The sequence below is a fragment of the Trichosporon asahii genome (genome assembly GCF_000293215.1).
Source record: "Trichosporon asahii var. asahii CBS 2479 unplaced genomic scaffold scaffold00038, whole genome shotgun sequence".
In the NCBI taxonomy this organism is placed as follows: domain Eukaryota; kingdom Fungi; phylum Basidiomycota; class Tremellomycetes; order Trichosporonales; family Trichosporonaceae; genus Trichosporon; species Trichosporon asahii.
In genome coordinates this window covers 168,778-194,959 of record NW_014040886.1, presented here as the reverse complement: position 1 = coordinate 194,959, position 26,182 = coordinate 168,778, and the positions used below count along the sequence as shown (strand labels likewise).

General features: G+C 59.8%; 10 protein-coding genes across 10 annotated transcripts; 6 read left to right on the top strand and 4 right to left on the bottom strand.

The window, feature by feature from the left end:
- Positions 1–2,182: 2,182 nt before the first annotated feature.
- A1Q1_00960 (uncharacterized protein) lies at positions 2,183–4,839 on the bottom strand (the record flags this gene model as incomplete). Its single annotated transcript, XM_014325583.1, has 6 exons — positions 2,183–2,266; positions 2,310–3,662; positions 3,746–4,147; positions 4,206–4,366; positions 4,417–4,483; positions 4,528–4,839. The coding sequence occupies 6 exons, from the start codon at positions 4,837–4,839 to the stop codon at positions 2,183–2,185; spliced, it is 2,379 nt and encodes a 792-aa protein (XP_014181058.1).
- A 341-nt stretch (positions 4,840–5,180) lies between these two features.
- On the top strand, positions 5,181–7,571 carry A1Q1_00959 (ER to golgi family transport-related protein; the record flags this gene model as incomplete). The annotated part of the gene is made up of 5 exons (XM_014325582.1): positions 5,181–5,287; positions 5,344–5,398; positions 5,479–5,744; positions 5,790–5,926; positions 5,965–7,571. The coding sequence occupies 5 exons, from the start codon at positions 5,181–5,183 to the stop codon at positions 7,569–7,571; spliced, it is 2,172 nt and encodes a 723-aa protein (XP_014181057.1).
- A 2,942-nt stretch (positions 7,572–10,513) lies between these two features.
- A1Q1_00958 (uncharacterized protein) lies at positions 10,514–11,314 on the top strand (the record flags this gene model as incomplete). The annotated part of the gene is made up of 4 exons (XM_014325581.1): positions 10,514–10,814; positions 10,860–11,066; positions 11,126–11,208; positions 11,258–11,314. 4 exons carry the CDS (start codon positions 10,514–10,516, stop codon positions 11,312–11,314), a joined length of 648 nt encoding a protein of 215 aa, XP_014181056.1.
- A 271-nt stretch (positions 11,315–11,585) lies between these two features.
- On the bottom strand, positions 11,586–11,882 carry A1Q1_00957 (uncharacterized protein; the record flags this gene model as incomplete). The annotated part of the gene is made up of 1 exon (XM_014325580.1): positions 11,586–11,882. One exon carries the CDS (start codon positions 11,880–11,882, stop codon positions 11,586–11,588), a length of 297 nt encoding a protein of 98 aa, XP_014181055.1.
- A 417-nt stretch (positions 11,883–12,299) lies between these two features.
- Positions 12,300–15,116, top strand: A1Q1_00956 (uncharacterized protein; the record flags this gene model as incomplete). Its single annotated transcript, XM_014325579.1, has 2 exons — positions 12,300–12,640; positions 12,680–15,116. The coding sequence occupies 2 exons, from the start codon at positions 12,300–12,302 to the stop codon at positions 15,114–15,116; spliced, it is 2,778 nt and encodes a 925-aa protein (XP_014181054.1).
- Positions 15,117–18,777: 3,661 nt separating this feature from the next.
- A1Q1_00955 (uncharacterized protein) lies at positions 18,778–19,161 on the top strand (the record flags this gene model as incomplete). The annotated part of the gene is made up of 3 exons (XM_014325578.1): positions 18,778–18,882; positions 18,928–19,038; positions 19,081–19,161. The coding sequence occupies 3 exons, from the start codon at positions 18,778–18,780 to the stop codon at positions 19,159–19,161; spliced, it is 297 nt and encodes a 98-aa protein (XP_014181053.1).
- A 193-nt stretch (positions 19,162–19,354) lies between these two features.
- A1Q1_00954 (uncharacterized protein) lies at positions 19,355–20,560 on the bottom strand (the record flags this gene model as incomplete). Its single annotated transcript, XM_014325577.1, has 3 exons — positions 19,355–20,238; positions 20,278–20,386; positions 20,429–20,560. The coding sequence occupies 3 exons, from the start codon at positions 20,558–20,560 to the stop codon at positions 19,355–19,357; spliced, it is 1,125 nt and encodes a 374-aa protein (XP_014181052.1).
- A 236-nt stretch (positions 20,561–20,796) lies between these two features.
- A1Q1_00953 (orotidine-5'-phosphate decarboxylase) lies at positions 20,797–21,621 on the top strand (the record flags this gene model as incomplete). Its single annotated transcript, XM_014325576.1, has 1 exon — positions 20,797–21,621. The coding sequence occupies one exon, from the start codon at positions 20,797–20,799 to the stop codon at positions 21,619–21,621; it is 825 nt and encodes a 274-aa protein (XP_014181051.1).
- A 123-nt stretch (positions 21,622–21,744) lies between these two features.
- Positions 21,745–23,102, bottom strand: A1Q1_00952 (ubiquitin fusion-degradation 1-like protein; the record flags this gene model as incomplete). The annotated part of the gene is made up of 5 exons (XM_014325575.1): positions 21,745–22,233; positions 22,284–22,680; positions 22,724–22,854; positions 22,900–23,027; positions 23,075–23,102. The coding sequence occupies 5 exons, from the start codon at positions 23,100–23,102 to the stop codon at positions 21,745–21,747; spliced, it is 1,173 nt and encodes a 390-aa protein (XP_014181050.1).
- A 1,333-nt stretch (positions 23,103–24,435) lies between these two features.
- Positions 24,436–26,085, top strand: A1Q1_00951 (uncharacterized protein; the record flags this gene model as incomplete). The annotated part of the gene is made up of 7 exons (XM_014325574.1): positions 24,436–24,493; positions 24,542–24,580; positions 24,619–24,748; positions 24,806–25,057; positions 25,156–25,275; positions 25,321–25,504; positions 25,543–26,085. 7 exons carry the CDS (start codon positions 24,436–24,438, stop codon positions 26,083–26,085), a joined length of 1,326 nt encoding a protein of 441 aa, XP_014181049.1.
- Positions 26,086–26,182: the final 97 nt, after the last annotated feature.

The window sequence follows — 26,182 nt, the reverse complement described above, 5'->3', positions numbered from 1 at the left end:
GCAGTGGCCACCCTCCGATCCCAGTAAACCTTGAACGTGGCTCCACAACCACCTGGATCTTGATCTCGTCAGCAGGCCGGCCAGGCAGTCATGCATTCGCACCCGCCGAACACTTCTTTACTCCGTCTCTGCCAGAATAAACTCGGCACGTGTGTGTTGCTTTCAAAGTAGTTCCCTCGGTCAGGAAGTAGTTCGGGTGGAAGCGCTAGATGCGCTTGCGGCTGCGGTCTGCGGTCTGCGGTCTGCGGGGATCACGCAAGCCATGACACGAGACCGAAAAAAAGCTGCAAGCGAAAAGGAAAAGAGATCCCACTTTCTAGCGGCTCCGGTGACTCACAGCTGTGTGTTTCGGCCGTTCCTACGCTCATCTGCCCGACACGGAGTGCTCCCATCTACATACAATGCATGCCCGTCTAGCCCGTCTTCCGGCCGTTATTCGACGCTTAGTCTGTTCCATGCGTTCCAACTATCAATCACTCGACACGCTAGCATTCAACCCACAATAAGCTTCGGTACATTTTCGGCGTATCTATCCAAGCTGGCCTGACGACGAGCAACAACAACAAAGCGTCAAAACAAATCTTCACACATGCTTCAGTAGCACGTTCAGGTGCAAGACTTGCAAGGGGCTTACGAGATGCCAGTCTGGCAACGCATCATTGGCTGATACAGCAATATCGACGCAACTGCCGCTCATTATCCTGAACACTGCCGCACGCTCGCACCCCGCCCAGGTCGCCCTTAGATGCGCGAGCCGTGATATCGCACCACAACAAGCCCAGCGGCCCAGTGCTGATCGGACGTTGACCGCCGCTCATCCCTTACATCGGCGCGGCACAGCACGGCACTGATAAGAACACGTCGGCGTGCCGCGTCCGCGCCACTGACGATGCGCCGATCTCACTGGATGTCGGGGAAGGGCAGGGAGAGGGAGAGGGGGGACTGTGAGGGTCGCAATCGCACATGTTCATGCGGCTGTGGCTCCCTGCCGGTCTCCGTCCAGAGTCTAGACTCTCCGCAATACGATCTTGCGATCTTCGCATCCCCCCGAGACGCCGGCCCAGCCACACCGCACCACGGTCGAGTCTGCCTATCGCAGTCTGGAGAACATTGCTTTGGCGCTGGCTTTGGTGCGGGATTGGCTCGCTCGCTCGCTCGCTGTTGCAGCCGCCTGCAGCTTTTGACCTGACGCTCATCCGAGGCTCAACTGACCCCTTGGTTGCCGTTCACGCTGCCCCGCGTCCCGCCGTACCGATGATACTGGCCGTGAACCGCCGGTCTGACCCCCATCGTCCAGTCATAACTGTGGTAGCCCGGCACAAAGCGGCACGGCGACCATGTTCCGGCTAGCCCTGTGTACGCCGCATGCCACATACGCTCCAACCCTCAGCGTGAAGCCTTTGACCTCATTCCCAACCCCGCATTGTTGTGCCGTGCACGGCAAGAGGACACACGACCGACCCCACATGTCCCGTCGAAGAACCCGAAATGCACAGAAAGGCGACAGGATGGAGCATTCTGGTTGGTCCTTCGTGGACACATGTGCAACATGTGAAAAGCATGTGGGCGGGATGCCGGAATCAGTCCGCGATCAAAGGTGCCTTACGCCTGGGACGGTGACGGACGTGACGGTCGTCCACACGGTCGTCCGAGCTGCTCCTTCCCGTGGTGGGCCCGGATCGGAGAGTCTGTCGGAAAGTCTCTCCTTTGTTATTGTTATTATCACCTCGCCATCACAATTCGGGACATCGCAGCAACTCCACTTCCACACGTAGCCGTACTAGCCGTCGCCCTCCGTGATCGAGCATTGTATCGTGAGTGGACGCCACGATGTGAGTTTGGCATGAACTTGTCTTTTGCAGCAGAAATACAAGGCTACATAAATTGCTACGTACGACGACCCTCTCGCCGCCTACAAGACCGTCCCACTTCTTCACACGGCGCGCATTGCCCAAAAATAATAATCGCAATGAACGGGGTGGATATTCTTCGTAAAGAGGAAATTAACAATCCGGACGTCGTTTCAAAGTCCTCGTGTCCGCAGGCCAGATGCTTTACTGCCAGTACAGCGTCTGGCAGTCCTCCTTTGCAAACGCAATGCCGCACGCGGGGCACTTGCGCTGGCGCGATGCGATTCGTGAATCGAGACACCTGATGTCAGCTCGACCCGGGAAGACGATGCTTACTCCTTGCAGAACGTGTGCATGCACTTGACAATGACCTGCTGCTTAAAGTTGAGGTCGCAGCAGGAGCACTTGAGGAGTTTCTGAACGTTAGCCAAGCCCCCAACTGAATGCATCAGGGCTCACCATGCACTTGTCGCGCTCGGCGATCGCCGTCTGCGCAGCGACGTTGCCGTTGCCAGAAGCCGTTGCCGCCAACAGCGTGTCCTGCTTCGCGCGCAGCTTCTTCACCGTCTTCTGCGCAGACTCGAGCTCCTCCTGCGCCTTGGTGCGTGCGTTGCGGTCGGCGACGGCCTGCGAGTCACGGCTCTTCGACTGCTGCTGCGTCTCGCTCAGCACGCTCTGGCTGTGCTGCAGGCGGTGCTCCAGCTGCGCCTTCTCGGCGGTGATTGTCGCCAGCTGCGTCTGCAGCTCCAAAGTCGCATTCTTCAGCGTCGTCATGCCCTGCTCCTGCTGAGCCTGACTGTCAGCTACGGCCAACCCTACTAAACTCACAAGTTGGTTGTTGAGAGCCTTCTCAACCTCATGCGCACGCTCCAGGAGCTTGCTCTGCTTGTCGACGCTGCGCTGGGCGGTCTTGCACTCGGCCTCGATCGCCTCCTTCGCACGCATCGCCTGGAAGTACTTGTTGGCGGCCTTCGCCTTATCCGTCTGCAGACCCTTGATCATCGCTTCGTTGTCTTTGACGGCGAAGACCTGGCTGCGCAGAGTCTGCTCGAGGCCGTCCCAGAGCTTGGAAAGACCCTCCACCTCGGTGTAGAGAGCGTTTGTCGACTCCTCGGCCTCGGCGACCTTGAGCTCGAGCTTGCGCTTGACCTCCGTCTCCTCCTCCAGGCGCGCGGCAAGCTGCTTGACGTCGTCGGCAACTTCCGGGTTCTCCCCAAGCACGCGCTGGTACTTCTGGAGCAGACGCTTGGCTGACTCGAGCTCGGTGCGAACCGCCGTCTCAGCTGCTGCGGCGGCCGCCTCTCCAGCCGACAGAGACTCGATCTGCGCGGTGAGAGCTGTGACCTGATCACTGGCTGTCGCTAGTCGTTCCTCCAGGTTCTTGATGTAGTCGCCATCCACGCCACCATCCGATTTCAGGAACGCGAGGTACCCCTCGGCACCGTCCTGCGCAGCGAGCTTTCCCTTGAGTCGTCGCACCTCGGACACGAGGAACACAATGCGCTCCTCTCGCGTCTTGCACAGCGCCTCGAGGCCCTTGGTTGTTCGCTCCTTCTCGTTGTCGCCGGCGATGCGCTCGTTCAACTGACCCTGCAAGTCGTCACGAGCACCGCGGATACGCGCAAGATCGGTGTCCTTCTTCGACATTTGCTGTCGGAGCGTCTCCACCTCTTGTCGTGACTCTGCGAGGACGGCCTCGCGGAACTCCAAGTTGCTATCACGCAGCTGGTCCAGTTTCCGTTCAGATTGCTCGAATCGCTCCTGAGCGGCATCTGCTCGGCTGATGCTGGCGGCCAACTGCTGCAGATAGACCTGGAAGAACGGCGCTTCGCGAAGAGCAGCTTCTGGCGGATGATGGGCCTGGGCGTTAGTAAAGCCGGGGTAGCAAAACTCACAAGAACCTTGATCCGATCCAGCTCCTGCGTCAGATTGACGTTCTCCGTCTGCGCCTCCTCGAGCTGCTTTTGTCGCGCAGCAAGTAAACCCTCGAGTTCCGTCACGCGATCAGCCACATCCTCCGATGAGCTCGCCACTTGCGGACTGCCAGCTTTGCTCTCGGGATCGGCTGCTGCTGGATTCGGCGTCGAGTGTCCAGAACCGTTGGCTATCGGTTTGGCAGCGGCAGCTGTTGACTCCCGCTGTGACCGCAAGCTCTCCCGCTCCTTGTCAAACTCCATACGCTGTCGATCCACACGCTTCTCGGCTCGCAACAGTTCGCTCTGAACGGCATCGCGCGCTTCCCGCAATCGATTGATCTCAGCCTGTTGCCGGGAGGCTGCTGTCTCCAATGCATCAGTCTGCGGGTTTGTCAGTTGAAAGGTTCAAATGGGTAGCAAGTGATGGCTTCTTGCTCACCTTTGATTGCAGCTGGGTTACTCGCTTCTCGAGCTCCGAGGATGGTAAAGAGCTTGGTCGTCCGGAAGCAGACTCGGCAAACGTTGACACCAATCCCATCGTGGCCGAGAGTTGCTTCTCTAGCATAGCCTCCCATTCTGATTGTGGGGACGAAGGGTCGACTGGCGCTTTGTCAGCCAGGGGTACACACAGTCAGCCAAATGACACCTACGGTCCATCACTTGCGCCTCGGGGAGGTCACTTGTCCGTCCTGCTCGATCACGTATGGAAGAAACAAGCTGCAAACGTTAGACGCAAAGCGTTCCCGCGACTTTTAGCTTACCTGAGCCCAGCAGGTTTTGTACCCTTGCAGACTGGCTTCGAAAGCACGCTGTTGTCGTTCGAGGGCGGCGGCGCGCGCCTGTTCTCGTTCGTAAGCACGTCGATACTGAAGCATCTGGCGGTAGATAGCCTCCTTGCGCTTCGTCTCGACGACGCGCATCCAGTCCTCGACGCCATCATCTTCGGGCTCGGGAGCTGTGTGGGAGGACGCGGGTGAGGATCCACCGGCGCTGGAGGCCACCGCCCGTCGCTTGCTAGAAGATGGGCCACCATCGAGCGAGCTCTCGCGGACTCGCTTGAGGTCAGCGTTCATGGTGGCGGAGGGGGGGAGGGGTGCCGGCGATGTTAATGAATTTGCTGCTGACCAAACGACGGCGACGGTGTTGGAGATGTCCAGTGAGCCATCCACCCGCTCGCCTGCATGCACCCGCTGAGTGACAAGTCCCAGCCCTCACCCAGGCGGACGGCGTTTCAGCGGCAATTGGTGCCGTGGCACTCCACCCTGGCCGGGCACCCCACTGTAGCCAGACAACCCGGCTTGTTGTTGACGCGTGACCCTGTCGCGTCCTGCCGACTGACTCTTTCGCCCGCTCGCCACTCTACCTCTTGGTTTCTTGCCTCCACGCGCGCGACTCGAGCGCGCGGACACTCACCATGTCTGCAAGCGCAGCGCTAGCGACCCCGACGTCTTCGACGTTCCCGACCGACGACAAGCTGGCAAGCCCCGCCATGTTCGGTGACAATGACGAAGAGGACCTCACGTTAGTGGCGTTCGCGTGATGCAATCTAGCGGAGCCGGTACTGACGTGCGTTGCAGGTTCGAGAACGCCGAGGAGGAAGCTAGCTACTACCGTGACAAGTACCGAGTCGCGGTGGACTTGCTGAACGAGACGCGAGCCGAGCTCGGTGCGTATTCGAGGGCTTTGCTGAACTAATTGCAGATGACTTTCAGACGTCATCGCGCGAGCTCGAGCAAGAGCTGGAGAAAGAGCTGGAGGCCACCGAGGCCAAGCAGCAAGAGCTGAAGGACCGTATCCATCGCCTGGAAAAGGAGAAGGACGAATGGCGTACCAAGTCTGTCCAGCAGCAGAAACAGCATTCCTCCACCGTTTCAGCAATGCAGCGTGAGATGGATAATCTCCGAACAGAGCGTGATAAGACGCTCGTCGCCCTCCGAGACCTGGAGATGGGAAATGACGAGCTCGAACGGAACGAGCGGTGAGTTCAATTCGCCGTCGCACTGTCTGCTCGGCTAATGTCCAGTGTCGCTGTCTCGTCTCTCCTCGACATGGAGATTAAGTACAACCGTGCCATCGAGGAGAAGACACTGTTGGAGCAGGAGATCATTGTTAAACAAGACGTTGAGGAGGAGAACCAGCGTCTCAAGGACGAGTGCCGAGGTGAGTACCGCAGCTGCATGCGGAATGCTGACTGAAAGACGCCAACAACGAAATCTCCATCCTCCGCGACCAACTCGCGCGAGCCACAGTCCCTACACCCCCGGCGTCCAACTCCCCCATGTCACCGATGCCGGAAAACGCGGAAGCAAGTCAGTCCCGAGCTCCTTCTGCCGCCTCCCGCAGTGAGACCGACTCGCCTGCCCCCAGCGACAAGTCGACCGCAACCCAGCGATCCGAGAAGTCACTGGCCGCTGGCCCCCGCCGGTCCCTCCAGTCGCCCAGCGTCACACCGAGGGCACGCACCACGGCCTCGCCCCGGGTTGCACGCACCGCCATCCCGGCCTTATCGCCTGCGACCAAGCGAAGCACGTCGTCACCTGCGAACTCCGCCATTCCTGCTCTGTCGCGCTCGACCGCGACACGGAATCTCGCCGGGTCTACCACTACGTCGGCTACAGCTAAACGTCTAGGCTACCAGCCCTCGCCCGGAACCGCTCGTGCTGTCAGTAACGTTAACAACGGCACCAACCAGCCGAAGACGAAGGGCTTCCAGCTCCTGCACAATCTTCAGGCACGCATGAGGGCGACCGACGACCGGCTGAACACCCGTGTGTCGAAGCGCAATGTCTCCACGCCAGGGTCGACCATCGGAGGAACAAGGCGCTTCCCTTCGTCTGCCACGTCTGCCAACCTGAAATCGTCGACCGCTGCCCACAACCGTGTGTCGCAGCTCTCAAAGTCGACGACAGTGACGACATTAGCGGGAGACAAGGGGCCGGACGGCCTCTTCTCGCCCACAAACTGGGTCTTAGTGTCAGATGGTGAGGACACTCCGACGGCTAACGGTCACGGAGCCCCACGGCGTAGCGAGCCTGCGTCTCCGTTAGAGCGGTCAACCTTCGGCCCCGATCGAAAGTCGGCTCGGTCTCTTCCCCAACGACCGGGGATCCCGTCCCCGCTTGCCCCAGCGCTGTCACGATCAGTCCGTGCGCCACCCCAGGCCTCGTCCCAGGCCTCACGATTCACGTCATCCACTGCTAGCCGAGCCGGTCTGGGCGTGTCAACGTCACGCCCGCCATCGCGATCTCACCAGCGTAGCGAGAGCGTCTCAATGCGGCCGCCATCACGGACGCACCGACGAACGGAGAGCTCATCGACGCGGCCGCCGAGCCGCAGCCACACTCGCTCTCACTCGCGCGCCGACTCGCGCAGCGGCTCCCGGACGGGTGCGTCGTCGCCGGCCTTCGGCGAGCGGATGTCGCCCGAGTCAGTGTTCCTGGCGGCGGCGCAGTCGTCGCGCCCGGGGTCGAGGGCTGGCTCGCGCTCAGTCTCGCGCGCAAGCTACGAGGACGACGGTGAGCTCATCGACGAGGAGGCGCTCGAACGCGAGCTCGCCCGCCGCAACACGCTCAGCTCGAGCACACTCGGCAAGAGTCGCCTTAGCGCCTCGGCCACGGGCACGTATCGCCGTGTGCCGAGGCGGAGCAGCCTGGGCCCCGCCGAGGCGTCTCTCCCCCCATCGGCGATCCCGGCTCCCAAGACGACACCGTCACGACCAACGTCCTACCCTGTCTTCCAGAATACACCGCCGCCGCCCGTCCCGCGCATCCCGAGCATGCACGCACGAGCGCGCCAAGGCCAGTAAGCATAGACGGCGAGCCTGGCTCGCAACGCGTGTATAACTACTACTCTAGTTTTGCCAACGGGCTTATAGTAACGACATAGATAGACAGGAGTGGACTCCCACCCGTTGTACGGCGCAAACACCCGCCAGCATGCAACATGTACATCATAAGCAATACAACAACAGCATCTTGAGCATTATTCGTTACGGCCCTCATGCCGGCTCACCCTTCCGGCGCCACTTGCTGTCCTTGCGCGCAGCCTCACGCCGGACCTCCTCCTCGCGTTCCCGGACCATCTCGTCAGCCTTGGCATTGACGGCCTCCACGTCCTGCGTGCTTGGGAAGCCAATTTTCCAGAAGTCTGGCGGCGTCGCAGGGCGCTGCCACGTCTCGCGGTGTCGCGAGACACGGTTCCGGTGCTCCACGAGCTCGTCCTCGTCGTCCTCGGTGCGCTTCCACGCCGGGCCCTGGTTGAAGCGGGGCAACGGGCCGATAGCCTCGTAGTACTGATTGTCAGTTCCCGCCCTTTGGAGTCAGCTTCAACTTACATCGCGGCAGCACTCGCAGTCTCCGCCGTGCATCTGGCGGCGGGCGTCTCGGTTTCGCACCGTTTCGTGATACTTGTGCGCCACGCCGTTGTTGCGCGCAGGGTCGATCTCGAACTCGTCCACGACAGAGCGTGTCACCTCCTCCGGGCGCAGGTATCGACCACCGCTCTTGTATTGAGCGTAGAACTCTCGCTTCTCTGCGACAGACATCTGGTTCAACTTTCGCCGCTGTGCTGCACGCTCGGCCGGCGACAGGTGCTCGAAGTCTAGCGAGTGCTTGCGGCTAGCGCTGGAAAGCGTGCTTGGTCCGGCCACTTCGGCAGCAGCGGAAGGACCTCCAACTGTCGAGGTACGTTGCAGAACAGTCTTCAGAAGCGACGTCGTACCCGTTCGATCACGCACGAGAGGCCGTGAAGCTGTTGGCGTAGCGGCAATATCGTCCTCGTCCGAGCCAAAGGACTCGACTCGGCTCAGTTTGCGCGCGGTTTTGGATGAGCTAGGCGTGCCGCCTAGCCACGGCGTCACACGAGAGGGAGCCCGACTCAGTGTCTTAGGTGCGGACGAAGGTGCCGGCACGCCAGTAATGGTGCGTCGTAAGGGCGTACTATGCTCCTGCTTCAGCGCCGCAGGAGTGGCTAACTTGGAGGTAGACGCGGAACGAGCTCTATTCGGCTGCGAGTCTCCTCGAGGCGGCAGTCGGGCTTCAGTGATCACCTCGGGAAGAACTGGTGCATTGGGCGGCTCAGGTTGTCGCCTTTCCGATGGAGGTGAGTGTTCGCGGACAGAGGGCTCGGGGGCAGCTTCGGAGACCTTATCATCCTCAGAAGGCGCCGGCGGATCACTCGGTGGTGGGACAGACGACGAGATGGGAGTGGCGTTCGCCGATCGACTCGCACTCTCCGCCTTAGCGCGCTCTTCTCGCCGCTTCTGCTTCAGCGCCTTGCGCTCATCTTGCACAGCCTTGTACTCCTTGAAATGCTTGATGTCGGCGGCCCGCTTGGAGCGTTCCCGATCGAGCTGCTTCTTGAGTAACGCATTCTGATTCATGAGGTGCTGGAACGCCTTGTCCCTTGACTTGGGCGACAATTGCGACAAGTTCGTGTCGTCAGCGAGCTGCGACTTGGTTGGCGTTGAGGGCACAGGTGTATGGGATCGTGTTGACACGTTTGGGGAGATGCTTTGGAGAACGCGCGAACTGGAGTCGGTTAGTCACACGCAAACACACACAGCCATTACCCACTTCTCGTCCGTTGTTTGCTTGCCTTTCGCACCCTCCAACTGCTTTCTCAATGCGGCGTAGGCATCTTGGGCAGCCTTGCACTCCTGCTTCGCCGCTCTTGTTTCTTCAAGCGCGACCTGCTTCTCCTCCTCCAGTGCGCCTATCCGTTGTTCCAGGAGTCTCCTAGCCTTGGCCTGCTCCTGCAAGGCCTCCTGAGCATCGTCGTAGTGTCGCCTCGTTCGGCGTAGCTCTTCATTCAACGTCGCGTGCTTGTGCTCGAGATTGCTGAGCTTCTCGGCAATGTCTTTCGGTGCGGAGTGGGAGCTGTCGGCATGCCTCAGCTTGCGCTCAAGCTTTGCGATCCTTTGGCGGAGCTGGTCGGCGGTTTCTGCCTCGCTGCGAAGCTGGTCCTGGTGCTCGTCTTGAATAGCGTCGAGTCGTTCCTTCAGCTTGGTGACTTCCTCGTTACGGAGCCAAAGCTGGCGTGCAAGCCTTCCAGCGCGGTCGAGCTCCTGCAGTCCCGCCTGGTCGGCGGTGCGCCAGACCCGCTCCTCCTCACACATAGCAGCGAGCTCGATCTGGAGACTGTCGCGCTCGCCACGCAGACCCTCGATCACGCGGCTCAAGGTGGCCATCTCGCCTTCCTTGGCTGCATATTCGCGCTCCTGGACCGACTTGTCTTGCTGCAGTTTTGTGCACTCGCGCTTCAGACGTGAACACCGGGCCTGCAGTTTCTGTAGGTCATCGCCGTACTTGCTCAGCTTTCTGTTAGCTCCCGCCGAATGCTCCACCGCACCTGGTCCTGGAATGCTGGAAGTCAGTTCCAACCCTTGAGCGGATGACTCACACTTGATGCCCTCGAACTGGCGTTCGAAGCCGACACCGAGACTCTCGCTCTCGTCGGGCTGGGACGAAGGCACCATCCCGGGCGGGTCGTCGTCCATGTTGCTGTTGTCGCTAGGGCTGGGCGGTTGATTCAACTTTAAGGGAATCGGTCAACAGCGCTCATGTCGCGGCGCCCAGGCGTTAAGGGTTAGAAGTCAGACGCGACCTGTGCGGGCCTATTTCGCCACCCCCTTTATCCCACGCATGCCTAACAGTCCCTCCTCCGGTCTCCCACGCTTCGTGTAAACAATCAACCGGCCGGGAATTCTGAACTTGGCGTCACCCACCTCCACAACTGCGATCCGCGACCATGCGACATCAGAGCAAGAGCAAACGACGGCAGTCCGCCATGCCAGGAGAACAGGCGTTGCCCCGCATCATCATCGAGAAGGAGGAGCCGTGGCTCCGCGTGCAGGAGAACGTGAACCGGGCACTCGCCGACGCGCTCGAGGTGCGCTTGTCTTCGTTGCCGGGGGGAGCGAAGGGGGAGCAGGCTAAGAAGCTGCGGCCCTCACTCGAACAGCATCTTGAATCCGTACGACGAAGGATGTGGGAGATGACGAAGCCAAACCTGCGCGTGAATGGGTTCAATTATGAGGACTTTGTTGAGAGTGAGTGCCGCCAAACTGCTCGTGTTCGTTGGAAGCTGACATCAGCGACCGAACCGTTTGACGAATCACTCGACCGACAAATCTGGGCGCTCAACACGGAGCGAGTGAACTGGGAGACCAAGGTTGTCGAGAAGCGCCGTATCAAGGCCGGCGAGGTTGCAAACCTCATCGACGACCTCGAGCTGCGACGAGATGCCGCGATCTGGAAGCCAACCGAGGAAGACGAGAGACAAGAACTGGAAGCGCAGGAGGGTGAGTTGACCGAGCGGGAAAGTAACTGACATATGCAGCCGCGAAGAACGTGTCATCAGCGGACATTGCCAAACCAGAACGACATGCCGAAGTACTGGAGACGTTTGGCAAAGTTGTCAGCAACCTGTCGGAATTGGCCTCGGTAAGCTTGGACGGCGAGAGGGAGCTAACATCAGACCGCTCCGCAACAGTTATCACGAGCCGAGCGGGTGCAAGTTGTGCGCGAGGAGCTCTCACGGTTACCGTGATGGCTTCATATCGTCTCGGGTTCCGGGTGTCCGTGTATCTTTACATTCTGTACTACCAGTCTATAATTCTCCAGCCCCGTGTCACGCGCGTGTTGGCACGTCGCTTGTAACATGTAACGATTGTGCATTCTTGATGTTCACAGAGTCGCGTGTACGTTTCTAGGGTGGTTGGGACGGGGACGACAAATGGGGCTGCGGCGCTCGGCGTCTTGCACAGCCTGCCGTCGTGCCTCGAGATGGGCAAGATCGTGATCCAGCGGGACGAGACGCCTTAAAGCTCGTCCCTCTTCGCGCGCGGCTTAGCAGTGAGCGGCTGCACGTCCTGGACGCCGGGGATGGCCTTGACTTCCTTGAGGAGCTCGGGGCCCTCGCGCTTCCACTGCCTCGAGTCCGGGGCGAGGTATCCGTCCGCGCTGGTGACCTCAAACACGTGCTCGCCGTCGAGCTCTCCAACAGGGCCACGGTACTCGAGTCCAACACCGGGAGAAGGCGACTTGGCAATAGCCTTGGGGTCGTTGGTCGTGACGTGGATGTAGGTGCGGTCGGGGTGGATCTCGGCGGGGGGCATCTTGGCGGCGACGACTGTGGCGGCGGCGAGGAGCCCAGCAGTGACGAAGGTGGAGAGGAGGCGAATGGTGAGAAGGTGTGAGTGTCTGAGGGCTCAGACCTCAGATATAGCGATGGCAGTGTCGGTCGGGTGAGCTCGCTGTTGATGTTGCGATGGACGCTTGGCACGCTTGCGCCTTACGCTTCATGGCCCCGCACCGCCCGCTGTTGTTATGACGCTGCCCCCCCTAACCTCGCTGGGTGACTGGCTGGACGCTGCCAGCTGGGTGGCGGGACCAGATGAACGCAGACTGTAGTGGTGCCTGGCTGGGTCACGTGAAGAATTTCTGTTTTGGAGGGCCAGTCTTGAGGTCATGAGCATTGCGATTTCAAGAGATTTCAGACAAGCATCTGAACCACCCCGACACCACACGCAAGCATGGGGAAGCCGTCAAAGAAGGCTCTCGGAAAACGCAAGGCGCCCCCTGCGCCTCAGAAGAGCGTGAGTTACGACGAGCCGCGAATGAAAGCTGACGACCAGTCAAACAAGAAGGCTAAGGCTGAACCGGAGCGCGAGGTCGGACCGACAGGCAAGCCGAAGCGTCGCCCCGACCAGCCGAAGAAGGTCAAGCTGCGCGACCAGAAGTTTATTCCTGTTCCGAAAACCGAGTTCGCGTCCGACGACGATGAGGACCTGATGGACCTTGGCGAGGACGACGAGCTCGACATAGGTCAGGCTGGAGGTTTCGCCGCTGGACTGGACAGGAATGCCCTGTCACGGTGAGCTTCAAGTGGCGCACTCTAGAGCTGACAGAGCAGAACAACTAAGGAGACGAAGCGTATTCACGCTAGCGAGAAGGCGCGGGAGACGTTCCCGGAGCAGAAGAAGAAGCGTGAGCCGTCACCGGTCTCGGCGTCGGACATTTCGGACTACGACTTCGACTCAGAGATCAGCCTGTCGGGCGACGAGGAAGGCGACGACGAGCCGCTGCCGTCTGGCTTTGACCTCGATGACTCGGACCTCGGCTCTGATCTTGACAGCGACGATGAGGAGGACGACTCGGAGGAAGGTTCTGACGACGGCTCCCTCGGATCGGACGACGAGGACGCCTTCGCCGCCGAATACGACGCCCTCAGTGAGGACAGCGACGACGAGTCCGAGGAAGAGCAGCCGAAACCCAAGAAGAAGAAGAGAAAGGACGAGGAGGCCGAGTACGAGACGGCGGGTCGTGCGCGGTGGGCGGAGCCCGAGTCGGACGAGGACAAGGACCACGCCGAGGTCGGCCGACTACCGATCAAGCTGCCAACGGGAGAGGTACAGCTCGTTGAGGGAACGACGAAGATTGCCCTCCCGCCGCCGAAGAAGCCGGCCCAGCAGCCCAAGAAGGTTCAGCCGGAGTCGGAAGACGAGAGCGACGACGCCAGTGACGTGGACGAGGCCGCCGCTCACCTCGCCGCGCAGCCGGGACGTTTCGGACGGATGAACATTGCTGAGATTGTCGCTGCGAAGGGGTGGAAGAACGTGCAGAAGCTCGCTGCCGCCAAGGAGCAGCTCGCGCAGACGGGAGCGGAGATTCTGGGTGGCGGTGAACTCGTCGACGTTGCCCCGACGATCACGCGACTCGCGACGTTTTCGCTGGCGGAGGTCCAGTCGCCCGACGAGGACGGCAAGATGCTCCCAGTCCCGGCTTCGATCCGTGCCACGGCGTTCCTGTCGCAGCTCGCTGTGTTCAAGGACTTGATCCCGGGCTACCGTATCCGACAGTTGACGGCGCAGGAGGAGGCGGAGAAGGTGCGCGACGAGGTGCGGAGAATGCGTGAAGGCGAGAAGGCGCTTGTTCGCAACTACAAAACGTACCTGAAGGCGCTCGAGGTCGAGGTCAAGGGCAAGACGCCGCTCGGCACCGTTGCGCTCAAGTGTCTGTGTGAGCTGCTGACGGCTGTCCCGCACTTCAACTTCTCGGAGAACATCATGGGCGTGCTCGTCGGCCGCATTGGACGAAGGTCATGGGACGACGACAGCGAACTCATCCTGAACACGTTTGTGAGCGTGTTCCACGCCGACCTGGCCGCGACCTACTCGCAGGCACTTGTCAAGCTCATCGCGCGTATGATCAAGGAGCGCAAGTTCCAGGTGCACCCGAACGTGCTCAGCTGCATGCTACACTTGCGCCTGAGAACGGAGCTGACGCACATGCGTGCGAACAAGAAGGACCTGAAGCGCAAGGGCAAGTTCGACAAGCGCAAGGGCAAGGGCAAGGACAAGGAGGAAGGTCCCAAGTTCAAGTCTGAAATCCGCAAGAAGTGGCAGACCAAGAACCAGCGCAAGCGCGAGAAGGAGCTCAAGGAGGTCGAGAAGGAGATGGCCGAAGCCGAGGCCGAGGTCGACCAGGAGGAGCGCGAGCAGATCCAAACCGAGACGCTCAAGAACCTCTTCGTACTCTACTTCTCGATCCTGAAGAACCCGGGACGTAGCCCGCTGCTTCCGGCTGCTCTTGAGGGTATCTCTCACTTCTCGCACCTCATCAACGTCGACTTCTTCCGGGATCTGCTCACCGTCATCCGCAAGATCATCGCGGACCGCAAGGCCGATGACGAGGAGGACGAGGACCTCGACCCCGTCGGCGCCTCGCAGCGTGTCCGTATCCGTATGCTCGGTATCGTCACTGCCTTCGAGCTGCTTAGCGGACAGGGAGAGGCGCTCAACATCGACCTGGGCGACTTTGTGACCGAGCTTTTCGGTCTGCTCCGCCCTCTCTCGCTCGACACGGGTATCGAGGATCCGCCGCTGATGACCGAGGCGACGGCCGTGGCTGCCGCGAAGCAGGCGCAGAACAAGGGCAGGAAGGCCGAGCGCGCGCCGACGCACACGCTCTCGACGTCTGGCCTTCTTTTCCGCTGTCTCGAGGCCATCTTCTTCCCCCGGTTGTTCGCCTCGACGGCATCGGCGCCGCCCCTTCGTGCCGCCGCGTTCGCGAAGCGCCTCGTCGAGTGCGCCCTTTTCTTCCCGCCCGCCACGGCCAAGGAGGCTATCACCTTTGTCCGCCGCCTCAGCGCCAAGGAGCCCAAGCTCGCCAACCTCCTCGACACTGAGGAGCGCATGTTTGACGGCGTGTACAGGCCTGAAATGGACGATCCCCAGCTCACCAACCCCTACACTACCTCGCTGTACGAGCTCGACGAGCTCGCCGATCACCACTGGGACAACAAGGTCAGGACCGAGACGCGCAAGCTCCGTGACGCCAACTTTGTTTAGACTCATAGATATACCGGGCATCATGCATCACTGTTGTTCAATATGCAATTTGGTATGCAATTTCGCCCGTTTAGATCTGGGTAAGCATGCTCATGGGTCAACTTGACTCCGCAGCGGGGAATGTCTGCGTCAGAGGGACCAATCGCATGGAAAGCCTATGTACGCGGAGTCCGACGCACTTGTCGCACATGGCCGGTCAGTGGCGTGGGTGGCGTGCGTCCCACGACAGTCAGTGTTTACATCATCGAATTGAAGACCGACCCTTCGCTTCTGAGAAAATTGCAGCTAACAGACTGTCCGCTCCACTGCACTTCGTTGTAACGCTGACAGGGGGGTGACATACAACTCGTCTGGAAGACCTATGATACACTGTCGAGAGTCGACTCCGATTAAGAGACTGCGTGCTCACGCGAGGGGTGCTTTCTCCCCGTTCTCGACCGGAGGCTTGGAGCCCATCTGTTGCCGCACGTAGCCTGTCAAGTCAGCGAGGGAAGAGTGGGCAATACTCACGGACTCGCCAGACGACGAGCGTAACGAGGGTGATCTCGACGAGACACAGGAGAGCGATGATAACTATTCCTGCCGGCGTGGCCTGTACTTCGGCGCACCAGGCGTTGAAGGCCGAGAAGCGCGCCTCGATGGCGGGGGCCAGGGCGGCCCAGGAGGCGGCGATGGAGCTGAAAGACGGCGAAAACGACGCCGAGACGGAGCCGAAGGCCGAGGGCGTGAGCGAGTTGGGCGCAGGAACAGGCATGTCCATGTTGATAGAGAGATTGGGTAGTGGTGAAAGCAGCCTGGGAATGATGACCTTCCCCTAACTCCGGGAACGCGATGAGTCACGAGCCTAGCCCAGCCACACTAGGGATACCGAGATGATGTATGCCGTGTCCATGTCATTACCATCCTTCGACAATCGTGCTTCGGGGGGACTTCGATTTCTGCTACAGCTCAACTTGCTTTCTTCCTTCCCACTGAAGTGTCGAATGCATGCTTGCCCGTTGCTGTTGCGGCGTCGCGTACATCTCGCTGTGGTCATCACCTCGGTGATGCGGTCTCAGGAGCCGCGGTTGATGGCGTGGGCCCAGGGCCGTGCCATGTGGTTATTTAAGCTGTCCCACGGCCGTATCAATAAGCTTCCCACGGCAGCTCAGGTTGCAGGTCTCCCACGGAGACGTCTTCCGCAGCCGCTTTGGTGAGCTGTGAGCTGTGAGCTGCGTCAACCTCGAACTCATGTCCGGTGCCGGGAAGTCGTCGTCCCGTCAGTAGAGCAGCGGCGGGACTCTTTCCAAGGTCGTCAAGGCAAGAAAGAAGCCCCAGGAGCCCACATGCCTGATCATGTGGATGCGCGTGAGTAGGAAGGGGCGAACTCGAGGGACATCAGCTGGGCGGTAATGGCAGATGGTTCCTTGGTTGCGTTCAGACGCCTTAAGGTAGCTGTCCAGTCGCGGTCTCTTAGGTCAGCAAAAGATCTCTTGCTACTCGAGGTGTCCGTTGAGCTTGCGAAGGTTCCTTTCGGCTGCCTTATTCGAGCGGAGCAAACGTGTAATAGTGTCAGCGTCAACAGCGTTCGGCCCCGGATGCCCACTTACTGCGCTCAAAATAACACGGAGCTCGAACAGATCAAAGTCCACGAGCAGCGTGCGTGCGTCGCAAGGCAAGCGCGAGTGACAAGACGCGGCGGGAGTCTCGGCGTCTCGGCGTGCCCTTGGGTCATGCTCCGTTCTCCGCGCCGCCCAGGGTTGAGGTGTTTCCCCCTGGGGCCATGCGGAATTTTGGGGTCCCTCCTTTCGATCCATGTCCGTTCCTCCCGTTCCTATCTCGACATGTCCTCGACACCCCTTACTCAAGGTCCGAAGGATGGGACCCCAGTTTGTCTCTGCCCAATGACGGAAGAGTAGCCATTGCCGCCCCAGTCTGCTCAGCGAGGCTGACACACCGTGACACCCCTCGTTCTGCACGTCTGTGATCTTGTTCGCCGCTGCAACCAGGGATGAACAGGGCGGGGAGGCCGTAGCGCCTCCAGTGCTCGTCCGCAAGCTGAGGCCCCGGCGCGCCCCACACCCCAAGGAGAATGCTGGCAGCTTTAGTGTGCTTCAACTGCGGCTTCTCCCACCATCTGGCTTTGACGACAACGAAAGGTGATCGGGGGAGTCAGTGTGGGGCATCCTACGAATCAAAAGCTGTAGCACTCATTGCGTTAACCAGCGCCGAGGACAGATCGCTGGGAAACAGCTCATCTGACAGGCAAGCAGGTGGGGTTGCGCGTGGGGTGAGCTATTGCGAGGATGAAATGTGCTAAAGGCATCTTAGGTGACGGGTGAGGTGACGACAACCACGATGGCGTCCAACTGCATTGCTGAATGGCTATGCTGGTTCAGCGTCGCTGTGCTCGAGACGCCCTTGACTGAGGCGTTATCTCCTCTTCTTCTCCCGTTGCTCCGCTGCTCAGTCCATCAGGCGGTGATCAGAGATAGCACAGACTCTCGGCCGCGTCGCGAGCGTCGAAGCGTCACAGCACACGCACGCTTACGCGAGTCTTTGCGCCGAGGATCGCATCGTGTTATCGAATTGTAAACTGGTATCGTCATGTCTCCCTCGTCTGCGCTGCGATTGGGGTGCCTTCGACTGGAACGCCGCTGCCGCCATTTAAGCTCGTCAGGCCTGCATCAGGCCTGCTCTAGGGTTCAGTCATCTGACCCGTCGAGGGCATTCATGAAACCATGTGCAGGCATGTGACGGCCCTGTCCGCCGCTCCCTCCCCCTTGCGTCGCTTCGATAAGGAACGCGCAATTTGTGCGTCCGAGGCAGAGAGCCGATTGTCAGGCTGGGCTACACTCGCGTGCGTCGCATCAATCGCACGATCTGAAAATCACTCAACGCTCGGCTCTTGGGAGAGAGAGCCAAGCTGCCCAAGAGCGGGCAGGCTCACGCGATTGACGCGATTTGCGCGAATTTCAGAGAGATTGCAGCGGCATATCCTGCCTCGTCCGACGGGCCAGGAGTGTGTAGCTTCTGATGAGAGTTAGGCGACTAGGCGACACACCCAAGGGTCTCCGGTCCCAGGCATGACCGTGGCCTGCGGATGGCATGGGAATCCGGCGGTGCAGGGTCACTTCCGCCCACCTAAAGAATGGATACGCCGCGCGCCGAACCCGGGGCACGCCGGGGGTCCCGGCTGCCCCGGAGATTGTCCCCTTAGATAGGAACTTTATGGGGTGCGTGAGGGGGGCAGGCCTGACAGTCAGGCCTGCTTTAGTCTAGGGCGAACAGGAGCGTCGTCCGCAAAGGATTCCCCGCACGCGAACGGCGCATCAGACGAGAGCAAGACATCACGGCGGCTCCGCCTGGCGATGTTCAGCTGTGCCGCTGTCTCGCCAATCTGCGACTGTTTCGCACAGCTGTTTCTTTTCTCGTGTTCCAGTGACGCGGCGACACCAGCGCGGGGCCCGAGCGCCTTCCACCCGCGCTTCTGTTTGTCTGAACCCCCACTTCTGTCCAGGACGCGTGTGTCGCGCGAGACGCTCAGGAAGGCCGATACGAGATATCATATATAGATAACCTCGTCGGTTGTGTTTCAGCCATCACCACCCACGCCTTCCAACCCTCATTCGCCTCTCGTTTCCGCTTGATCAACCCATAGACGCCACTAGACCTGACCACCATGATGCTCTCGGCCAAGACTCGCTCGTACTCTAGCACGTCGTCTAGCTCGTCGTCCTCGGCCACCTCCCGCGCCGACGACCTCTATGACCGTCTGCTGATCAAGGTGAGTCGCCTTCGCCCAATGCCCTCGCTGACATCACAGCCTCAGGCCACCGTCGACGTCTGGTCAGCTGGAAACCTCCGCATCAACGGTCGCGATCAATCTCTTCCGCCCGCAGAGGCAGAGGAGCTCCTCGCCACTCTCAAGGAGGACAGCAGGGTGAGTTGTTCGGTCTCGATAACAACTAACAGTCAGTTTGAGATGCTCGCCTTCATCGACTTTGACGGAGAGGACTGGAAGGCTTCCTACCGTCTTGCGCCGCCCACGCCGCCAGCTCAGTAGGCGGTGAACACCAGCTAGGCAGCGCCGAAGCTAGGCATGCCCGCGAGCGCCATACACCCACCACCCTCACTCCCCACGCACCACACTTGGGCTCTTCATGTCTCTCACACACCACCGTTGTAGATCTACCGCTATATGCCAATGTGTTTTTACATCCCCATCTAGTTGAGGATACTTAACGAACGTGATATGATTATACGAGGACTCGCCTCAGGTCGCTCTGGTTGACGGCGACACCGGTGATAGGGCAGCGGTTCTTGCCAGCCTCGCCGAGCTCACCTTCGCCACTGATGGCGTCCCATCCACAGCGCCAGCAAACGACCCAGCCACTGGGAAGAATGGCGGGGTTCTGCCACTTGCCCTTGCAAATGGGGCAGTGGCCAAACTCCTTGGCGTCGATCTGGTACGTCTGTTCTGAGGGGTCGGCCTTGAGCTCCTGCTTCTCGTCCTCTGGAGAGTGCGGCGGGGTGAGGAGACCACTAGAAGGAAGGATCGGAAGCGGGCGCGGCGGCAGGACAGAGGTGTGCAGCGACTGCTCCTCGCTCTTGCTCGCGGCGGGTAGCGAGCGCGGCGACGTGGGAGAGTACCACCACTGCGCAAACTTGAGCGCAAGCAGAAGTGGCGGAAGTAGCGGCGGCAGCTTCGAGAGGAAGGACTGGGTGCTCGATGGCGGAGCATCGTCGATCGCACGCTCGATCCGCACTCCAAGCCACCGGTGCCACGGGCGGAAGAACTCCGTCTTCTCGAACAGGTACGCAACGTCGTAAGCGAGAAGCGTCGTCTCGAACGCCGTGACCGCAGTCGGGTACACCTTCAGGAAGATCTTTTGTCCCGTCGTCAGCGGCGGGCCCTGGTCCGCCAGCGACAGCTCGGGGTCGTTCTGCGTCGACCACCGGTCGTAGAAGTCATCTAATCGTGCACGGACGTACGGCAGGCCGACGAGCACGAGCAGCATGCCCCACCGTTGCCGGTTCGAGAGTCGAGCGGGCTGCTGCGCATGAATAGAGCCTAGGCGCGGAGTGTGCACACGGGCGGGCGCGAGTTTGAGTTGGTAGAAGTGCTCAGAAAGAGAGGCGTCTGCTCGTCAGTTACCGAACTTTCCTCTGCGCAACTCACCATGCTTCCACAAATGATGCTTTTCCAGAAGCAGCAAGACCAGAGCAAATGCCTCCTCGTGTCTGTTCACGATGCGGAGGAAGTAGCGAGGGTAATGTTGCGCGAGATACTGGCCGCGTCAGCTTCCCGGAAGTCTGGTTCAGCTACTCACCGTCAGAACATATCGGAAAACGGGATGCAGCACCGTCCGCAGCTGCTCCTGGGGAATGAGCTCGACCAGATGCGGCCTGTACGGTGACTCTGATGGTCCCGCTTCTGGGAACACGGGCGTTGCGTGCGACATGGGAGAATGAAGATGTTGTTGGAAAGGTGCCCACTGGCATATCCCGGTAATACAGCGGACGCTGTGCCGAATCGGCCTCCAGCGAGGGTTCCCACGGTTGCCACCAGAGAGCTGCGGGGCATTGCGCCTCCACTCTCTGTGTGCGAGATTTCTGAATTGACCGCGGATAAGAAAATCTCGTCAGTTCCAACTCACCGCTGCGACTGGCCACCTGCACACCTCGTCGAAAAGCAACCATGGTCTACCCCACTACCGTGAAGACGTACCTCGAGCGCGCTGCCTCGCACCCGAACGCGGCGGCCCGCAAGCTGCTCGAGATCATGGACCGCAAGAAGACGAACCTCTGCGTGTCGGTCGACGTTACGACGAGCGCCGAGGTGCTCGAGGTCGTGCGCAACGTCGCGCCTGCCGTGTGCATGGTCAAGACCCATATCGACATCATCTCCGACTTCACCCCCGCGCTCACCGAGGAGCTGGCCAAGCTCGCGGACGAGTTCGACTTTGTCATCTTCGAGGACCGCAAGTTCGCCGACATCGGCAACACCGTCGCCCTCCAGTACTCGTCGGGCGTGCACAAGATCGCCGACTGGTCCCACATCACCAACGCCCACCCCCTTCCCGGACCTGGCATCATCTCTGGTCTCGGCACCGTCGGCAAGCCCAAGGGCCGCGCTCTTCTCCTCCTCGCCGAGATGAGCAGCAAGGGCAACCTCGCCACTGGCGAGTACACCAAGACCGCTGTCCAGATGGCCCGCGACGCCGGCCGTGACTGGGTCGTTGGTTTCATCGCCATGGGCCGCGTCGACGCCGAGGGTGACCCCGAGGGCAAGGAGGACTTCCTCATCCTCACGCCTGGTGTTGGCCTCGTCGCCAAGGGCGACAAGCTCGGTCAGCAGTACCGCACTCCCCGCGAGGTTGTTTACGACTCTGGATGCGATGTCATCATCGTCGGCCGTGGCATCTACGGCGTCCAGGGCGGACGTGAGGCTGTCCTCGCCGAGGCTGAGAAGTACCGCGAGGAGGGCTGGAAGGCTTACGAGGAGCGCCTTACCCGTGCTTAGGTTGTAGAGCATTAGTGTATGAATAAAAATCAGCATAGACCCATCACGGATATATTGAGAACAGGAATGTCACATTGTAATGGTACATGCATTGGGGAGGATGTGATGGTGCTTCTAATGTGATTAGTCCGAGTCGATCTCAATGACATCGTCATCGTCACTGTAGGCGGTGTCGTCGAACATGAAGTCGGTCTCGTCCATCATTGTAGCGTCGATGACATCCTGCTCCGTCTGCTTGGGCGGTGACGGGGCACGCGCAGGCTCAGGTGCCGGGGAGGCAGCAGCGCGTTTCGGGGCCCGACCAGACAGAGTCTGCCCGCTGCCGAGATTCGCCCACGGGTCAGCCTTCTCCTCCTTCGCTGGCTCAGCTGCAGCCGGCGCTGGTGTTGACGAAGAGGGTGCGTTACGACGCAGAGAGTTTCCCTGTCCCTGGAACGACTGGGGCGGCGCAGGCGCTTCCTCCTTCTTCTTCACCTTAGACTTGTCAAAGGGCACATATTTATACCCGAAGAAGAACTTGCCCTCGGGGAGGACCAGAGCCGCCGGGACCTTGCGGTCGTCGTTCAGCGAGTCAGAGGTGATGATGCGAGGGCCACTGAAGGTTAGATGGTCCTGGGAAACTTGACTTACGTGAAACGGTTGATCTTGCTGTTAGGATCGACCTCCTCGATCTTCTTGGCGAGACCTTTGCCGCGGATACGCTTGCCGCTCAGGCTCTGTCCAACGCCGGTGAAGCTCTCCAGAGGGCCGTCCCCAGACCCCTGGGTCCTGATAGACATGGAAGACACAGGGCGCGAGGGGTCCACCGAAGTCGTCTCTCCCACATCAATCTTCAGCTTGTCCGCCATGGTCGGGATGGGCGCCGGTGCCTTCCGCTCCGGCTCGACATAGCCCACTGGAGGGGCGAAGTCAACCTCGAGATCGGTGTCGATGATAGAGATACCCGTTCCCTCCGGAGTTGTTTCCATGATCAGGAACTCAAAGACGAGCGAGTTGTAAGTAATCTCGATGATGTCTCCCTTGGTGAGAGCCGAGTAGTAACGAAGTGCCGACTCAAGACTGATGGTCAGCATGCCGTGCCCTCCTTCGTAGTTGCACGTACACAGCCTTGGCATCAGCAACCTCCAGGAAGTCAACAGACTGCGCCTGGATCTTGACCATCTTTCCCTTTGGCAGAACAGCTCCGGTCAAACGGACGGGGTCCCCTTCGTTCAGATTCAGCTTCTTCATCATCTGACAGTCAGCGCATGTGGTGTGAGCATACACGGGAGGACTCACCCAGGCAGGAAGATGAACAATGCCTTCCTCAGCAATGAACTCGAGAACGCCTGCATACGTTTGGTTCTCGGTGGGGTTTCGGGGGTTCCTCAGATGGAACGTCCAAGGGCTATCGATATCGAGCGAGGCTAGACGGTAAGCGACGCTCCTACGTCGTAGACACTGAGATACTCACTAAGCTTGATCAGGGCCGAAGGGGGCATGATGACTGGGCGTGTTAGAACGATGCCCAGAATAGCATGTTTCTACCTACTCTTGCCTCCGTACATGAGCTCCGGGCGCTCATGGCCGTGCTGCATAGTTGCCACCGAGTACGCCTTGAAGTAGTCATCGTAGGAACTGATATCAGCAAACACACTTTCCACAGCAAGCTATTCACGAAGCTGATGGCGTCGCTCCGAACCTGCCACCACCCAGCAGCTGAGAAAAGAAGCTGGGAGCCTGCGGAAGAGGCGCAGTGAATTCCTCTACATCGTCAGTACTCCGATTCGAAATGAGGTGACTCAGCGACACGCGTTTGAGGTAGACGGCCGCTCAAAAGCCAAGGCTGAGAGCCCGCACTCACCGTCGTCGTCGTCGTACCCGTGATTCATGGCTTCGAATACTCCAGATAGGGGTGTACGAAAGTCGGGAACGGGTGTGGTCGATGCAAAGGCAGAAGAATAACAATGGCAATACTTGTCGAAAGTGAGTGTATGGAGACTGGTGGACGACTCGTGTCGTCACTTTCACGTGGCTGGATGACCCCGTGGTGCAAGATCTCTGGCGGTGTGACGGGAGCAAACAAGGCTGTTGTCTTTGAGTGGCGACAGTGAAGACGTGGTGGCGACGGGGTGTCTCATGCATCTCAGAGCGCTAGCCAACACTAGGTGCGAGGGCTGAGTTCATGGCGCTTGCATGGTTTGCGTCGGGAACAGTGACATGATAGATATAACCAGGCAATCACCATGCATAAAGGAAGGTGCGATCGACTGCTGTAGTACTTGCAGTGCAAAGCGTTCAGCCCTTGACGGATCGACGACGGGCGATCATGAAGAAACAGAAACACTGCTGTGGTGCATAACAGCACTCAGACTTCACTCTTCCCACCACAACTTCTCGGAGCTCCGACGCCGTACTGCGTCTCGGAACGGCGAGCCATGTGCTCAGGGGACAGGCGACCTGATGGGCGCACCAGCGCCCGGCGCCTTCAGCCGACCGCCTACATCATGACACTAGACCACCTTACTCAACGTTCTTCGGAACCCTGTGCCGTCCGCGGCCCGCGAGCCGACCGGTAAGCTGCTGGTCTTCCTTCACTTACCTCAAGCTGTCCTTCCTTCTTCCTTTCTCTCCACCTTTCACGTCTCCTTATACTCTTCTCTTCCCGCCGAGCTCCCATCCCCCTTCTTCTTCTTCCAGCTCATCTTTCGAAACCTCAATCCAAGCTAGCACAAGGAAGCGTTCCTTACTTCCTGCCTGCTCGATTGCCTGCTGCCGTAACATCTCAACCCCCCCTGCCTCCTCCTTCTTTGCCCTGTCAACCACGTTGCAATCATGCAGTCTCCCGGCTCCGATCTTCTCGAAGTCCGCATGATGGGCCTCAACAAGAGTAGTAGGTTACTGCAGATGCGCTTTGAGCGCGGCCGCTAACTACTTCCAGTCACCACTGAAGCTCTTGGGGAGTTCCTCGGCAAAGGCGGTACGTCGTCGCTCCCAGGGCAGAGCTGACCTCAGAAGTACGCGTCAGGGGCATCCTTCTCCATCCCCAGACCAAGGGACCCTTCCAGTGGGCACAGGTCTGGGTTGGGACGGAGAACGAGGTCATCCAGCTGCTCGAGCTCCGCGACGTTCTCGCTGTCAATGGCATGTAAGTGGTCTTCCTCGCATCCTCGGCCCCGGTGTTCCGATGGCTGACGTCCCAAAGCACCATCAACCGCGCCATTCCTCAGCAATCGTTCACTACTCCCCCTCAGATGTCCTGGGACATTCTCTCCCAGCTCAACCGCTCCGCTCGTAGCCCTACGACTCCCAATACTCCTTTCGTGTCGACTCCTTACCCTCAGAGCCCCTTCGGACTCCAGGCACTTCAAGGCAGCCCATTCTTCCCTCGCCAGGAGCAGTCACCCACTCTTCCTCGCAACCTCTATGTTCTTAACCTTCCTCTTGATCTCACTCAGTAAGTCTGCTGTTTAGATATGGCTGACGCCTAGAATCGAGTTCAAGAATCTGTTCATCAACTTTGGTGTCGTCGAGCATTCCATTCTCCTGTCGCAGCTGGATGGACTTGGGCGTCGCCGGTAAGTTTGGCCGTCAGCACATTACTGACAACAGCGGTTTCGTTCTCATGTCTTCGCATCGCGAGGCTGTTGAGGCAATGCACCAAATGCACGGCAAGTGGATTGAGTGAGTCCATGGCGAGAGCTTGTGCTCACGAGAAAGTGGTTCCAAGCTCGACGTCTCGTGGGCCTTGGTTCAGCGCGAGGCCAAGAACATGCTCAACAACGAAGCTGAGCTGCGTCTGTCTCTGACTGGTGGCTCTTTGCCCAACCGTGTCGTGCACCCTCCCTCGGTGTCCATCCGTCGCGAAGCGGCTCCCGACTGCTCTGTCATCGTCGAGAACCTCGTAAGTCAAGCAAGTCGGGCTGCAGCTTATGGTTCAAGGACTCGTTCCTCTTCCCTGACACGGACACTGTCAGCTCGATCTTCAAGACCTTCGGGCCCATTCAGCGTGTCGTGAAACTCACCGACTCGCCCTTGTCCGTTCTCATCCAGTTCGAGCACGCCGTCTCGGCGACCGCACTTGTGAACGCAAACGGCCTTCAGCTCGGAGACCGCGTTCTGAAAACCCGCCCGTTCGCAGCTCCGATGACTCCTGGTGCCTCCGACCCTTTCGCTGAAGCGAGCCGCCGCTGGCTCGATGAGGCCGGCTACAAGGTGGGACCTGTGCTTCCCCAGACGCCCCAGTCGATGCCTCCTCGCGGTACCCGCCTGAGCGCCGATTCCGTCCCTTTCGTTCCCAACTCGAAGGCCGACGAATCTCCCTTGGCGCACGTCGGGAAGATGGTCGGGAAGATGAAGGCGGCCTTGGCCAACCACGTCATCTCCCTCGACAGCGACTCTTCCGACTCGGGCAAGGAGTCCGAGCACTCGGATGTCGGCTGCGACCAAGTTTCGGCGCAGACTGTCGTTGCAGAGAAGGCTTGACCGTCCACGGTCCGCAACAAGCTTAGTCACAAGCCACTCACCGACACCGAAGCCCTTGTCTATTCGCAGTAAGATCCACTGTGTCACCTGTAGCGGC